Source organism: Onychomys torridus, chromosome 7, assembly GCF_903995425.1.
Source record: "Onychomys torridus chromosome 7, mOncTor1.1, whole genome shotgun sequence".
NCBI classification, from domain to species: domain Eukaryota; kingdom Metazoa; phylum Chordata; class Mammalia; order Rodentia; family Cricetidae; genus Onychomys; species Onychomys torridus.
In genome coordinates this window covers 15,846,080-15,860,389 of record NC_050449.1, presented here as the reverse complement: position 1 = coordinate 15,860,389, position 14,310 = coordinate 15,846,080, and the positions used below count along the sequence as shown (strand labels likewise).

The 14,310-nt window shown below is 55.5% G+C and overlaps 3 protein-coding genes and 2 non-coding genes across 6 annotated transcripts; 1 reads left to right on the top strand and 4 right to left on the bottom strand.

The window, feature by feature from the left end:
* The first annotated feature begins 4,188 nt into the window (after positions 1-4,188).
* On the top strand, positions 4,189-8,224 carry Eif3g (eukaryotic translation initiation factor 3 subunit G). The gene is made up of 11 exons (XM_036192874.1): positions 4,189-4,273; positions 4,391-4,437; positions 4,540-4,623; positions 4,731-4,819; positions 4,955-5,014; positions 6,434-6,538; positions 6,632-6,821; positions 7,347-7,454; positions 7,584-7,720; positions 7,800-7,906; positions 8,133-8,224. The coding sequence occupies exons 1-11, from the start codon at positions 4,254-4,256 to the stop codon at positions 8,146-8,148; spliced, it is 963 nt and encodes a 320-aa protein (XP_036048767.1). The 5' UTR covers positions 4,189-4,253; the 3' UTR covers positions 8,149-8,224.
* A 229-nt stretch (positions 8,225-8,453) lies between these two features.
* On the bottom strand, positions 8,454-9,611 carry P2ry11 (purinergic receptor P2Y11). The gene has a single exon (XM_036192426.1). It carries the CDS (start codon positions 9,609-9,611, stop codon positions 8,454-8,456), a length of 1,158 nt encoding a protein of 385 aa, XP_036048319.1.
* A 726-nt stretch (positions 9,612-10,337) lies between these two features.
* LOC118587111 (suppressor of SWI4 1 homolog) lies at positions 10,338-14,258 on the bottom strand. 2 transcript variants are annotated; one of them, XM_036192782.1, is made up of 12 exons: positions 14,123-14,258; positions 13,863-14,033; positions 13,148-13,249; positions 12,909-12,959; positions 12,645-12,815; positions 11,884-11,960; positions 11,602-11,709; positions 11,393-11,516; positions 11,237-11,315; positions 11,021-11,150; positions 10,774-10,943; positions 10,338-10,688 (listed from the first exon to the last, which is right to left on the bottom strand). In XM_036192782.1, exons 1-12 carry the CDS (start codon positions 14,138-14,140, stop codon positions 10,477-10,479), a joined length of 1,413 nt encoding a protein of 470 aa, XP_036048675.1. In that variant the 5' UTR covers positions 14,141-14,258; the 3' UTR covers positions 10,338-10,476. The 2 variants fall into 2 exon arrangements, with proteins under 2 accessions (XP_036048675.1, XP_036048676.1); XM_036192783.1 differs by having other exon boundaries at positions 11,602-11,706; positions 14,123-14,219.
* LOC118588153 lies at positions 11,767-11,849 on the bottom strand. Its single transcript, XR_004945550.1, has one exon. It is a non-coding gene; the product is annotated as a small nucleolar RNA U105B (small nucleolar RNA).
* LOC118588148 lies at positions 13,021-13,103 on the bottom strand. Its single transcript, XR_004945546.1, has one exon. It is a non-coding gene; the product is annotated as a small nucleolar RNA SNORD105 (small nucleolar RNA).
* Positions 14,259-14,310: the final 52 nt, after the last annotated feature.

Genomic DNA, 14,310 nt, shown 5'->3' with positions numbered 1-14,310 from the left:
AGTGAACTCTTCACCACTGCAGGAGTGCACTAGTCACAACGAACTCATTAATGAGGGCAATGCCAAGCCCTTTCCTGACCCCTTCCTACCAGTTGTACCTAAGTGTAACTTGTTTATTGTGCCTGTTGAAGAAACTTGTTTCCACTAAGCAAACCGACTGAACGTAGATGTGGAGGCTGGAGGGACAGCTCAGAGTACTGGCTGCTCTCTTAAAGGACCTGGCTTCCATTGCCAGGACCCACAGAATGGATAACTCTAGTCCCAGGGGTCTGGGACCCTCTTCTGGCCTCTCTGGGTACTGCACTCATGCATATACATCCTGAGGCAAAACACTCACATCAAAACAAAACAAAAAAACTTTGAGATGGGGTCTCATGTTGAGCTACCCTTACTGCCTGGACCTCCTGGGTGCTAACATGACCACCAGCATGTTCTGCTACTGTGCCCTGGCTTTGCTGATCCACACTGTTCCTTTTGGGGGGTGGTCACTTGTAAAGGAGTAGGACACTGTTGAGAGTCTCTGGTGCAGCCTTAGATGGTCTGCTGCCAAGTTTCTTCTTGGTTTGTGCATGTATGTGCCTGCAGGTGTGCATGCCTGTGAGTGCATGCGTGCAGGCCAGAGGAGGCCGACAAATATTCTCATTCTCCACGTTATTCCTTGAAACAGGGGCTCTCACTGAGCCCAGAGCTCACTGGTTTTTGGCTACATCAGCAGGCAGCAAGCCTTAGTGACCCGATGTCTGCCTCCCAAGTGCTGGGGCTGCAGGGGCGGGCGGGAGGCTGTGACTAGATGTTTACATGGTGCTTGGGATCTGAACTCGGGTCCTTGAGGTTCTTTGTGAGTCTCACGTGTACTGCATTCTGGTCACACTCAGTACACCCTCTTACCTGCCTACCATCCCCACCATCCCCCCATTCTCCTGCCCACCTCCATGCCTCTTTGTCTTGTGATCTACTGGTCTCTGTTGCCACAGATCAGGAACTATTCACTGGAGTCTGGTGGGCTCGCCAGTGGGCACACAACTCAAATCGATGACTGTCCCTTTCTAGAATCCATATCTGCCAGTTCAGTGGCAAGGGCAGGGCTTCATGAGCCCCACTTCACCCACACATGGCTGTTGACAGTCCCTTCCATGCAGCTTAGCTGCCTAAGCTGCTGAGAGTATGCCTGCAGCCTGCTCGCCACTCTTTCCAACCCTCCTTTCAGGGGTGTGAATGCCTGCTTAGGGCTGAGTACTCAACCATCACTTGATCTAAGTATCCCGAGAAGCCTTGAGTTCGCACCCACTTCCCTTCACTGGCCAGGCCAGGAGCTCTCGGGCCTCTTTTTTTTTTTTTTTTTTTTTTGAGACAGGGTCTTACTTTGTAGCAAGTTTAAAGTGACCTTGCACTCACAGTTGTCACGCTCCCTTGATCCCCCTCCCCCAAGTGCTGGGATTATTGGTGTGAATGATGGCTTGGGATAGTTCATGGTGGTTGTTTTGAGACAGGTTTCACTTTGTAGCTCAGGCTAGCCTGGAGCTCATTTGTGTAGCCCAGGCTGGTCTCAACTGGCAGTAATCCTGCCTCGGACTCTCTTCCAGTGCTGAGTTTGCAGGTATGAGTCACCATCCATTCCTAGCTGCATGTTTCTTGTCTGTTTCAAAGGATTCATCTAGTATATGGCAGAGGGCTAGGCAAAATACTGCCTGCAGCTGGCACTTCTTAAAGTTAAATATCTAGAAGTAGGTATAGAGTGCCACAGGATCTGAGAGACCCCTCAAATCCCCTGCAAATGCTGCAGAATTATATTCTGTTTCTGAGAGAGTCTCCTGTGTCCCAGGCTGTTCTCAGACTCATTCTGTAGCTGTGGCTGATCTTCCTGCCTTCACTTCTGGAGTGCCAACCTACCCCAACCAAGGAGAGTGGTTTGAAAGGCAGCCAGGCATAGAGGCAAAAAACTCGAGCCTCAAATCTGCCTCCTCAAAGATAGAGCACAGTGCCAAGATGAAGGTGAGTTTAAGCCAAGGGAAAGGCTTTCAGCAGTGATGTGGTAGAAAATGGTATGGGGGCCGTGGCTTAGTGGATAAACACTTGCCGCCAAGCCTAATGGCCTGAGTTAGAGCTCTGGTACCCAGATGATGGAAGGTAGAACCAACTCCTGAAAGTTGTTCTCTGATCTCCACACAAGCACACACTAGATAAAAAACAAAAATGTTAACACGAAACAAAACAAAAAGAACAACAACATGGCTGGAGAGATGGCTCAGAGGCTAAGAGCACTGACTGTTCCTCCAGAGGTCCTGAGTTCAATTCCCAGCAACCACATAGTGGCTCACAACCATCTGTAATGAGATCTGATGCCCTCTTCTGGCCTGCAGGAATACATGCAGACAGAACACTGTAAACATAATAAATAAATAAATCTTAAAAAAACAAACAAACAACAACAAACTTTAAGGGTAGGGTGTGGAAGATGCTTTTAACCCCAGCACTTGTGAGACAGAGGATCTCTATGAGTTGGAGGCCAGCCTGGTCTACACAGTGATACCCTGTTTTATTTTGTTTTTTTAAATGCTCAGCATGGTGGTTTATGCTTTTTTTTAAAAAAAAAATATTTATCTATTTATTGTATATACAGTGTTCTGCCTGTGTGCCAGAAGAGGGCACCAGCTCTCATGAATGGTTGTGAGCCACCATGTGGTTGCTGGGAATTGAACTCAGGACTTCGGGAAAAGCAGCCAGTGCTCTTAACCTCTGAGCCATCTCTCCAGCCCTGTTTATGCTTTTAATCCCAGCACTCAGGAGGGAGAGCCAGGCGGATCTCTGCGAGTTCGAGGCCAGCCTGGTCTACAGAGTGAGTTCCAGGACAGGCTCCAAAACTTCACAGAGAAACTCTGTCTCAAAAAACCCAAAACAACAACAAAAAGCCAACTCAGCAAGACACGTGTTGCCAGCCAGTAAGCAGCTCTCCTCATGGCCTCTGCTTTGCTTCTGGTCTCCAAGCGCCTGCCTTGAGTTCCTGCCCCAACTTGAAGGACTACAAGCTGTAGTATAGAATGCACAATTCCCTCCCTAAATTGCTTTTGGTCACGGTGTTTATCACAGCAGCAGAAACCTGACTAACAGCTTTCCCAGCATGCACTGGGCCCCATCTGTCCCTAGCACTAAGTAAACCAATTGTGGTGGTGTTTGCCTGTCAGCACTGGGGAGGTGGAGGCAGGAGGACCAGTGGCTTGACAGCAGCCTGGGCTACACAAGACTCTGCTCCCCAGAAAAAGGGCAAAACTGTTTATCTGTAGCTTTTCAGGCAAGCAGCGCTCGAAAGCTCACTGCTCCTACCTCTGCCACCTGAGCGCCCAGTGACAGGCATGTGCCACCACCCCCCACTGGACAGCCCTTTGTTTGTGGTTTGTTTGTGGTTTGTTTGTTTTGTTTCGAGACAGGGTTTCTCTGTGTAGTTTTGGAGCCTGTCCTGAATCTCGCTCTGTAGACCAGGCTACAAACTCCCAGAGATCCACCTGCCTCTGCCTCCCAGTGCTGGGATTAAAGGCGTGCGCCACCACCCGGCCCACACAGCCTTCTTACAGTCATATATTTGCATACAGTTTGATGATCAGTAAAACTACTGGCTGGTTCCAAGGAAAAATCAGTACCTAACTTTTGTACTTTTAAATTTCCTATTATTTTATGTGTATGGGTGTTGGGCCTGTATGTGTGTCAGCGCACCATGCACCTGCCCAGTGCCTCAGAGGCCAGATGAGGTCATTGGATCCCCTGGGACTAAAGCTATGGACAGTTGTGTGGTAATTTCATGCTTGTATTCCCAGCACTTGCGAGGGTGAGGTGGAAAGTTTGCTCTGAGTTTGCCTCAGTTTGATTGCATCAGGAGTTTCAGGCAAGCCCCATGTTCAAGGCCAACCTTGGTGTGTGGTGCTCACGCCTATAATTTCAGCCCTTCGGAGGTTGAGGCAGGAGGATTGTCGGGAATTACTGGCTATTCTAGTGATAGAGCGAGACACTGACTTCTAGTCCCATCACCCCAAAAAGGGGGAGTGGCATTTAAGAAGTTCTGGACGCTCTCCCCTGGACCTCTTTGCCAGTTTGGGTCCCAGCGCATGAGACGCCGCGCGTGTCCACCTTTGTCCACGGGGCGGCGCTGTGCTCACCGCGGTCCGGCCGCTCTAGGCTGCGGCGGCGGCACCGGAAGCCTCGTTCTCCCCGCGCTTCCGCTCTCTACCCGTGCTGGGAGCTGCGTGGAGCTTGACTTCGCGATGCCGACTGGCGATTTTGAGTGAGCGTGGGGTGGCGGCGGGCTGTCCCGAGAGGCGGTGTGGGGGCAGCTGTGGGTGTGAGCAGGTCCGGGCGGCGCGGGGGCCGGGACCCGCTCACCGATCTCGTGTTCCCGCAGCTCGAAGCCCAGCTGGGCCGACCAGGTGGAAGAGGAGGGCGAGGACGGTGAGTGCCTGTGCGCCGCCCGGAGCGCAGTTCCCGGAGCCGCCCGGCCTGGCAGGCCTGGCCCGTGGCTGACGCTTCCTCCTCCCCTCCTTCCCTCTGCAGACAAGTGTGTCACCAGCGAGCTCCTGAAAGGCATCCCCCTGCCCACCGGAGACACCAGTCCCGAGCCTGAGTTACTGCCCGGAGGTGAGTGACACCATCCCTGCCCTCTCCATCCTCCCTCCCTACCCTCACGCCTGTTTCCAGCCGGTCCCTGTTGCCCAGAACACTCGAGGTCTGTCATCTTCCCGCAGACCCACTGCCCCCTCCCAAGGAAGTCATCAACGGGAACATAAAGACGGTGACCGAGTACAAGGTGGACGAGGACGGGAAGAAGTTCAAGGTGAGGTTGAGGTGGCCGCAGAGGGTCAGTGTGCCTTTGTGCTCAGGGCACTTAGGTTGCCGGCGAGGGGGGTGAGTGGTGATTCCGATCGGTGAGGACGGTTTTGAGATTCTGGAAGCGCTCTTTCCTCTTCAGATTGTCAGAACCTTCAGGATTGAGACCCGGAAGGCATCAAAGGCCGTGGCAAGGAGGAAGGTGAGATGCGCCTGTCTATTTTGGCGTGTGGAGGGGGAGGGGGTCCCCAGGACTGACCCAGAGGGTCTGGGAAGCCCTTACTTGTTGATGAGGAATAAAGGTTTAGTGTCAGGCCAGGAGTAGATGAGGTTAGACTTCCGCCCTCTTTTGTGTGCTCCGGGGTACGGCTCATTCCTCCGGCACATTCCTCTTGGTGTGAGATGGTCTGTTGTCATCTGGAACTAGACTAGGTTAGCTGGCCGTCTGTCCCCAGGGATCCTACTGTCTACCTCCTTCCTGGCCAGCACGGAGACAAGTACATGCCTCTGCGCCCAGCTTCTCACTGTGGGTGCTTGGGGTTGGACTCTGAGGGGTGCTTTGATGACAAATGCTCTGGAGACATCCAGCCCTCTTGGGCTTTTGTTTTGTTTGTTGTTCTTTTTGAGAGGCTCTTGCTGTCTAGTCTCCAAATTCTCAATGATTCTGCCTCAGTTTCCTGGGTCCTGTCTGCCTGAAGGAACAAGCAGCCTCTTTCCCAAGGGGCAAGGGCCTCTGGAGGAAGGGAAGCCACAATTAAAGCCAGGCTCCACGCCAGGCATTTAGCAAGGCAGGGCTTTCCGACATGTAGACCAGGCTAGGGAGGCAGGGAGCTTTGTGGTCCCATTTTACAGGAAGGAAGTGAGGCTCAGGTTTAACTAGCTCAAGGTCCTGTGATCTGAGTGACTGCTGGACATGTGTACCTTCATCCCTGTGGGAGCTGGCCCACGGACCGCCCAGGAACTGCCAGCAGCACAGTTGTGTGCCAGCCCGTTCTGAATCTTTCTACTGTCTCCTGGAGGTTTTTACTTCTCTGTGTGTGTGTGTGTGAGCGCGTGTGCGGGGGGTGGGGTGGGGTGGGGTGGGGGGATGGGGGGGAGGTGGAGGGTGGTGGTGGGGGTGGTGTTCATGAATGCCTGTACATTTACGCACAGGCCCGAGGAGGATATCAGGTGATCTGCTCTGTCATATCATTCTCCAACTTTACTCTCTTTAGATAGGGTCCCCTGCCCCGTGCCATACTTAACTTTTTATATGAGAGTTTGGGATCAAACTCAGGTTCTTGAGTATACAACAGATTTATACACTGAATCACCTCACCAGCAACTTTTTTTTTAACCCTCCACCCAAGACAGGGCCTCATATAGCATAGCCCAGGCTGGTTTTGAACTTGTAGATCTCAGGATGACCTTGAGCTCAAAATCTTTCTGTTTCCACCTCTAAGTATTAGGGTGATAGTACCACCATGCCTAGCTTAGGAAATGTGAATTGTCACCATTATCACATGGAAGGCCTCTGGGGAGACTAGGATGTAGGACTCAAGGCCCTGACATGGCTGTCTGTCTGGGGTACCCCACTGTGGGGTCCTTTGTCCTTACTTCTCCCCATGCTTCTGGGAGCCAGAACTGGAAGAAGTTTGGCAACTCGGAGTTTGACCCACCAGGGCCTAATGTGGCCACCACTACCGTCAGTGATGACGTCTCCATGACATTCATCACTAGCAAAGAGGTGAGCAGGGTGAAGCTGGAGACCCAGAAGTACAGTGGGTGGTGGGGTGGGCACAGCAGCCCCCTCTGAGCCACCCTCCCTGTTCCTCATCAGGACCTGAACTGCCAGGAGGAGGAAGACCCAATGAACAAGCTCAAGGGCCAGAAAATTGTGTCCTGCCGCATTTGCAAGGGTGACCATTGGACCACCCGCTGCCCTTACAAGGACACACTGGGGCCCATGCAGAAGGAGCTGGCTGAGCAGCTGGGCCTGTCCACAGGGGAGAAGGAGAAGCTGCCAGGAGGTGTGGGCCTGGGGCACCTGGGAGGGGCCTCAGCTACTCCTTTTGTAGTGTGCTGGTGCTGTTTTCTTTCTCTGTGGCCAGGTTTGAGTGGTCTGTATCTGGGCACCTCCTTGACACCTCATTTGCTTGGGGCATGGTCGACCCTATGTAAATGTGGCTGTTATCTCATTCTAACGTGTGTGTGTGTGTGTGTGTGTGTGTGTGTGTGTGTCTGTCTGTCTGTCTGTCTGTGTCTGTAGGTCGATATCTAATGTGTTTTGTGGGTAGCTCCTTCTTTGTGACTCACATGGAGCTTTGCCTATCGCCCATCATGAACAGCCCAGGGACACCCTCAGTTGCAAGCCTGCAGTGCTGGGCTGTGGTGTCAGGACCACGCCTGCCCTGTGGCTTGTTCACTTTACCCTTGTTGTCAGCAGAGACTTTGAAGGGTGATGGCATCCTGGATGTGACCTTTGGGTCGCCAAAGGATGACTGGATGCCTGCAGCTCGAGGGTTGGGGCTGAATGTGACTTTGCTGCTTTCCAGAGCTGGAGCCTGTGCAGGCTGCCCAGAACAAGACGGGGAAGTATGTGCCCCCGAGTCTCCGGGATGGGGCCAGTCGCCGTGGGGAGTCCATGCAGCCAAACCGCAGAGGTGAGGGGCTAGGGGTAGCCTAGGTAGCAAGTAGATGACTAGACGCCCTGTGATTATCCTGTGTTGTGGGCGTGGGGTCTAGCTGTGGCATGCTTCTCACTGCCACCTCGCCCTGCCCTGCCCACAAAGCCGACGACAATGCCACCATCCGCGTCACCAACCTGTCTGAGGACACTCGGGAGACCGACCTTCAAGAGCTTTTCCGGCCTTTTGGCTCCATCTCTCGCATATATTTGGCCAAGGACAAGACCACTGGCCAGTCCAAGGTGGGTGGGCTGGTCTGGGGAATGGGTGGCTGGTAACGGGGTCCTGGGACCCACTTCTTACCCCCGCCCCGGCCCCCAGGGTTTTGCTTTCATCAGTTTCCACCGTCGGGAGGACGCTGCGCGCGCCATTGCAGGGGTGTCTGGCTTCGGCTACGACCACCTCATCCTCAATGTCGAATGGGCCAAGTAAGACGTCCTCCCCGCCCCCACACCCTCCTTTGCCCGCTGTGGTCCTGCTCTAGTTAGGTGGTTGCCAGGCCTGTCTGAAGGAAGGTCCTTCTCTGTGCTGATGCCACTGTTCTAAGCAGGCGAGGGCGGGCTTCCCTGGTGTGTGAGTGTGAAGTCTCAGGTACTCTTTAGGGTCACAAGTCCTCTCCTGCATTCTTACCACCTGCCTCCTCCCTCTTTGCAGGCCATCAACGAACTAAAAAGACACCTGCTGTCTGCTGCTGTCACCCAGACCCTCAGGGACAGAAAGCTTCCATTAAACAGACTCCAAACACACTGTGTCTTGTTTGTTCTCATGAGTCTCCCTTGTTTGGGGGGGGGAGGAAGGGGAGGTGGGGGGACAGGAAGGAGGTGGAGCTTGCCCCTCCCTCAGGCTGAGGTCTTGTCAAGGACCTGCCTAGATGGGAGGCAGCCTCCACTGGTGAGGGGTAGCTGGGAGATCCTTGGCAATGAAGGGCTGTTGTCACAACCCAGCCTGTGGTGAGGCGGCTTCAGCTAGATCAGGTCATGGGCTCAGCTGGCTTTGGGGAGTGGTTGTACCTGCCAGAGGCAGGTCCCGGTGACCGTTTCGGCGGTGGCGGCATGGGTGGCAGCGCAGGCTGGGTGCTACAGCCATGTAGAGCAGGGGGTGCATGCATGTGGCCAGGGGCACGAGGATGCGTGTTGTCTGGTAGCCAAAGAAGGGCCCCAGGTGTACCGCTTCTGCAGCCTCTTTCTCATTGGTGAAGCTGGGGCAGCGAGCCATCCAGTGCAACTTGGCATCCACATAGAGCATTTGTGTGATGTGGTAGGGTGCATAGGAGCAGGCATACAGAGCCACACCACTGGCCACCAGCACTACCACATGCACCTTCTGGGCTGTGGCCATGCCCTGGCTGCGCAGCACCACTGACCCTAGGGCAGTGTAGGCCGTGAGTGTGAGCAGCAGAGGCAGGATGCCACCCAGGCATGCCAGCACCAGGCTGTAGGTTCTGAAGGTTCCTAGCTGACCCTTCAGCACTCCCAGGCACTTGACACAGGCCTTAGGATTGAGTGTACTGCATGTCCCAGGGCCTTGCTGGGGCTTGTTCTGGTGGGAGAAGCCGAGCATAGGGGCAGCCATCACAATGGCCAAGGCCCAGCAGGCAACACTGACAACCCAGGCATGCTTGGGTCGCAGGTGTTTTCGTGTAAAGAAAGGGTGCACCACCACCATGTATCTGCTGAGGCTGATGCAGGTGATGAAGATGATGCCACCCAGCAGGTTGCAGGTGGAGACAAATCGCTCCAGGCGGCAGGCCACCTCTCCGAAGCTCCAGTTTTTGGGTGGGTAGAAGTAGGCGGCCAGAGGAGGCAGTGTGAGTGCATAGCACAGGTTGCTGACTGCCAGCTGTGCAGAGAAGACCACAGCTGGGTGCCAGGGCCTCTGCTCTTGGGTGATAAAGCGGTACAGGGCCAGGCCATTGCCCCCTGCTGCCACCAGGAACTCTGCTATCAGGATGGCCCAGAGGTAGCCCTCCTGAAAGCGCCTGTATTCACCATCAGCAGCCTCCATAAAACTTTCTGGGCAGGGCTTGGTACCTGTGGGCAGAGTAACTGACTGAGCCACAGCCTGCCTCAGCCTGGCTCCTGCATTTGCATGTATACCAGGTCCTGCCAGTGGTGAGCAGGTGGAGGCCTGCATGTAAATCCAACCTGACAGATCCTTATCACTAGCTGGAAGGGGACCAGCCTATCTTCAGGTGGAATGGGCCAGGGTCAGTCTGGTTTTGAAACCAGCTGGAGGAGCACAAGAATGCTCCTGTACTGAGAATGCACAGAAGCCTGTAGTCAGCATCCAGAGTAGTTCCCTACCACACTGCCTTCCTGCCAGCACCAGGTTCAACCAGAGGGTGCCCACAGATACCAGCCAGGGGTCACCTTACCATTTCCCAACAGCCCAACCCCCAATTTCAGAGCCTTGCTTTGTTCCCACACTAGCCATTCTCACCGACCACGTGGCCTCTTCAAAGTACCACATAGTGTAAAAGACTGCCTCTGACCTGGCCACCCCAAACTCTTGGCAGCCTGCAGAACCCTCCCAGTCCTTAAGAGATGTCCCTCCGAGCTGAGATCTGGTGAAGTACTAGTCAGCCTTACAAGGCACATGTCCCACCTCTTAACTGGCTGAGGGCTAGCTTACCTGAGAGGGCAGCCATGATCCTCACAGCAGCTCTGGTTACACAAAGTACCTCCTGAGTTCCCAGCAGTGTGGCCACTGGCCCATCTCTCAACTTGCACAGCCAGTCAGGGTGACACCTCCCACCTAGCCCACTCCCTTCTTGTACCATCAGGGCTGGGCTTGTCTATCTCTTGGCCTGTCACAACTAAGTACTGTTAGCCCTGTCCCCGCCCCAACCAGAGAGCAGACTCAGAGTGCCACATTCAGGTTTATTGGAGGTAAGAACTGGGTAGTTCCTTTATGAAAGGAAACCGGGCTGCACTGGAACCCAGGGCAGCGCCCGGGCCCCAATCTGGGGCATCTGTGGTCCATGCACTGCTAACCACGTTCAGGTTCCTCTCCTTGGTGGCCGACCCAGGTCCTGGCGGGTGGCTCTGGGTCCCAGCTTGGTCTTGATTCCTTGGGATCTACCCTTGGGCTTTGGAGGCCGCCAGTTGCTGCCCTGACCTCGGCCTGAGCCAGGCCTCTGAGCCTTTCCACCCCGCTTCTTGCCTGGAGGCACTCCCTGCCGCCTCCGCTTGGCCACTCCGGGAAACATGTCTGTAGGGAGAGAAATGGTCAAGGTCCTCAAGAAGAAAATAAAGAGCCTCCCTCAGGTGTCACCAGCACAGACCCTGCCACACACCCTCGTCAGGCTCCTTGCCCACAGCTTGGCGAAAATACTCAGCGTCATCCTCCTCCTCCTCCTCAAGCTGGCTTGCCCCGACTGCCTCTGGAGCTGGTCCAGGGTCCTCAGCATCGCTATCACCATCGGCCCCTGCACGGGCTCGCTTCATGCCTGCTAGGCTCTTCTTCCTGGAGGATGAGAGTGTCATGGGTGAGCTTGCTTTCATGGGTGAGCCCCCGCCTTTCTGCCCACTGCCTTTGCATACTTGTGAGCCTCTCGCAGTTCCCGCTTTCGCTCCAAGTCCTTAGCCTGCTGGTTCTGACGTCGTGCCTTGAGCCGCAGCTTCTCCTCCTTTGCTGCCAAGATGGCCTGCAGCTCCTCCTCAGTCTTGTGCACTGTGAACACAGACCAGACAGGCCTGTCAGGATCACAGTGGGACCCAGCACTGCTCGCTCAGACTGGCCTCGTCCTGTCCCCTTACCGAAACTGTGGAAGAGGACGTTGCCGTTCCCAACCCCCTCCTGGATCTTAATGAGCTGCAGTGTCATCCGGGGCCCAATCTGTAGACACATGGATGGGAGGGAGGATCAGGCTGGCCTCCTGACTGAAGGCTGTGGCTGGGGGAGCCGCCCCTCACCTCTGTCAGTCGGATGGCACTCTGCTGGGCCTGCATGTTGCCACGGCCGGCCACAGCCTGGGGCAGTTCTGTGATATTGTGCTCTCCATCTGGCTCCAGCTCACTCTCCGACAGTCCCGCACCCCTGTGTGGCACAGCAGGTTACCTTGGGTGCTCCACAGGCCAGCTGCCCTGAGCCGCAACTGCCACCCACCCAGAGCCTTGCTCACGTGGCCAGCAGCTCACTGATATCCTGCAGTCGGCTCATGTTAGGAAACTTCTCCTGCAGGAGCTTCTTCATGCCCCGGCTTGCACCCACGGGCACCACTTTGATGCTGCTGCGGGAGGAGCAGAGAGTCACAGGGTCCAGGGTCAGCTCGTCGCCCTCTCCCTTCTGGGCATGCATCAGGGCGTTTACTTTGAGTCTGAGCAATCACACGGTCTCAGCAGCAGCAGCGTTCTCCTCAGGTGCACGGGGTGTCCCACCTCGAGTCCCTCCTACTATCACTTACTAGTGTCTGAAGTCCAGCTCTTGGGAGTCCGGGTTGTAGTTAAGGAGGAGGCAGCGCTTAATGGTGTTTAGGTTCACCTGGAGGGTCAGAGAGGGGACCTCTGAGCTCTGGGTGCTGAAGCCAGGGGTTCCAACAGGCATTAGTACTAATTCCCTCCAGAGGCCCATCTCTGGGGCAGGTGCTAGAGATGCCCACAGGTGTCAGGGCTGCAACCAGTGTCCACAGACTGCCTGGAGCACTGGCCACCAAAGCCAGCCTTCAGACTTCTTCTAAGTGGGACCTTGTAATGAGCCTAATCTGAGAACAAATGGGGCCAGGGTTTAGCAGCTGAAACTCAAGTCATGCTGGGCTGGGTGGAGGAGGCAAAAAGATTACAAGTCTAAGGCCAGCCTGGGCTAACACAAGACCTGGTATAAAGAAAAATGGGCAGAGACGCAGCTCAGTTGGTAGAGTGCTTACCTACTGTTCACAAAGTCCAAGTTTGATTACCAACACCTAAAGCCAGTTGTACTAAAGTGTACTAAGAATGCAAGAGATGTACGGCCATTAGTTCAAGTCCAGCCTCAGCCACACAGGAAGTTGGAAACCAGCCTGAGATACAGGAGATCCTCACAAAATCACACCAACTCCAGCCCTGCCTTTCAATTTAAGATCAAGTTAGTTAGTTCACGCCTATGAGTCTCTCCACACAATGAGGTCATGCAATATCTGCTCCCTACCCAACTGCCCACCCCCAGCAGCTGCCAAGAGATCTGGCCCACCGTGTGCACGTTGATGGATGGGAACAGGTTCTGGAACATGGTGGCCATGAGCTTGATGTGCATGCCCTGAGGGCCAAAGCTGTTGAGCACCAGGAGAGGTGGGTGGTTAAACTGCTGCTCATGCATCCGGTGTCGGCGCAGGGAAGAGACGACATCCCGTACTAGTGTGTACTGAAGGGGAGGGTGGAGAGAGGCTGAGGACCATCTGTGTGACCAGGGCCCTCCCCAGGCAAGCTGAGCTCTCCTATGACCTCTACCCCTCACCTTGTTGATCTGGAAGGTCAAAGTGGGACCTCCTGGGAGGCGCATCAGCTTCTGCCAGAGAAAGGATGGGTGAGGGCGGAGGGTTCTGGCTAGGGGGCAGGACAAGAGGGGAGCTTTGCTCCATTGCTTCAGAGCGTTTACTTTGAAGCCAGCATCACACCAGCTCAGGGCAGTGGGTTCATCATGAGACAGGAGCAGCTAGGGCTGACCGAGGGCAGGAAAGGCATGGGCCCACTCACCAAGTATATGCTGCTGTCTGTTTTGCTCAAGATAAGGAAGTGTGTGACCCCGAGGGGGCCAGCCACTGCCACACAGTCTTTCAGTGAGTTCTTCTTTCGAACCTGATAATTAGAATAAGGAATGGATACAGATATTTTTTATTGAGCAAAGAAGCTTACATGGAGGCTTCTGAGATGTTACTTCTGACCATCCCCCAGCTTTCTGGGAGTGCCGGGGACTTAACTGTATTCCTCAGTGTAGCTCCAGCACTCAAAAATAATTTTAAAAAGCATCTATTTGAGTGCAGTCATGCAGGAGCAGCACAGGTGGAGACAGAAGATAACCTTCAGGAGGTGGTCCACCCTCCACTGTGTGGGTCACGAGGGCTGAACTCAGGCTAAGCAGCAAGCCCCCTTTGCCGGAGAGTCAGCTCTCGACTGCGCCCCCGCCCCCGCCCCGGGGCCCCGTACCTTGATTCCTGACACACGAGACCTCATACGTACCCACGGTACCCTCTAAAGTTAAGGTAACCCTCCCTTCTCTCCCCGAGCGCTGCGACTTCGGCTCATCACGCCCAGTTCAAACGGTGCCGGGGATGCAGCCGAGGCCTCCCAATGGAAGGCAGGCGCTCCGCCCCTGAATTTAACCATGAACCTCTGGCCCCAAGACCTTGCCAGGGTCCCCGCTGCCGCCGCACCCCGGGACTGGAGCCTGGGAGGGCTGGGGGATGCAGACCTGCAGGCGGGTGGCGGTGAGCGGCTCCATGACCCGCCGCACATCCAGGCTGAGCTGCTGGACGCTGCGACCCGCCCGGCCCCGCGTGAACACGAACGAGTGCGGCTGGGCGGCGTAGGCCTCGAGGTTGCGCAGCTGGGCCTGGGCGCGAGCGCGCTTCTGGTGCCGGGACTGCAGGGGCGACAGGCGGGCGGTGAGCGCCCGGGCCTCGGTCGCGACCCCACCCGCGCCCACTGCCCGCCGGGGCCGAGGCGCCTCACCCGCCCCGACTGCCCCATGCCGCCTGCTTCTCCACGAGGTTGCCGCGGAAGCTGCTTCCGGCGCACACCGCTCACTTCCGATGCAGGAGGCCGGATGCCGACTTCACGCTCTGTGCGGCCCACTTCCGGCGCCGCGTGGCTCCTCTGCGTCCCATTTCCGGCGCTCCCGCCAGTGACGTCAGCCAGCG

Bases quoted from the DNA above. Each gene is read 5' to 3' on its own strand.
- P2ry11 (XM_036192426.1), bottom strand. From the start codon at position 9,611: ATGCAGGCCTCCACCTGCTCACCACTGGCAGGACCTGGTATACATGCA.
- Eif3g (XM_036192874.1), top strand. From the start codon at position 4,254: ATGCCGACTGGCGATTTTGA. The intron at 6,539-6,631 runs GTGAGCAGGGTG...GTTCCTCATCAG, and splicing joins CATTCATCACTAGCAAAGAG to GACCTGAACTGCCAGGAGGA. The intron at 7,721-7,799 runs GTGGGTGGGCTG...CCCGGCCCCCAG, and splicing joins AGACCACTGGCCAGTCCAAG to GGTTTTGCTTTCATCAGTTT.
- LOC118587111 (XM_036192782.1), bottom strand. The intron at 12,816-12,908 runs GTGAGGGGTAGA...CCTCCCCTTCAG, and splicing joins TGACCTTCCAGATCAACAAG to TACACACTAGTACGGGATGT. The intron at 11,961-12,644 runs GTGGGCCAGATC...CTGACCCTCCAG, and splicing joins CATCCATCAACGTGCACACG to GTGAACCTAAACACCATTAA.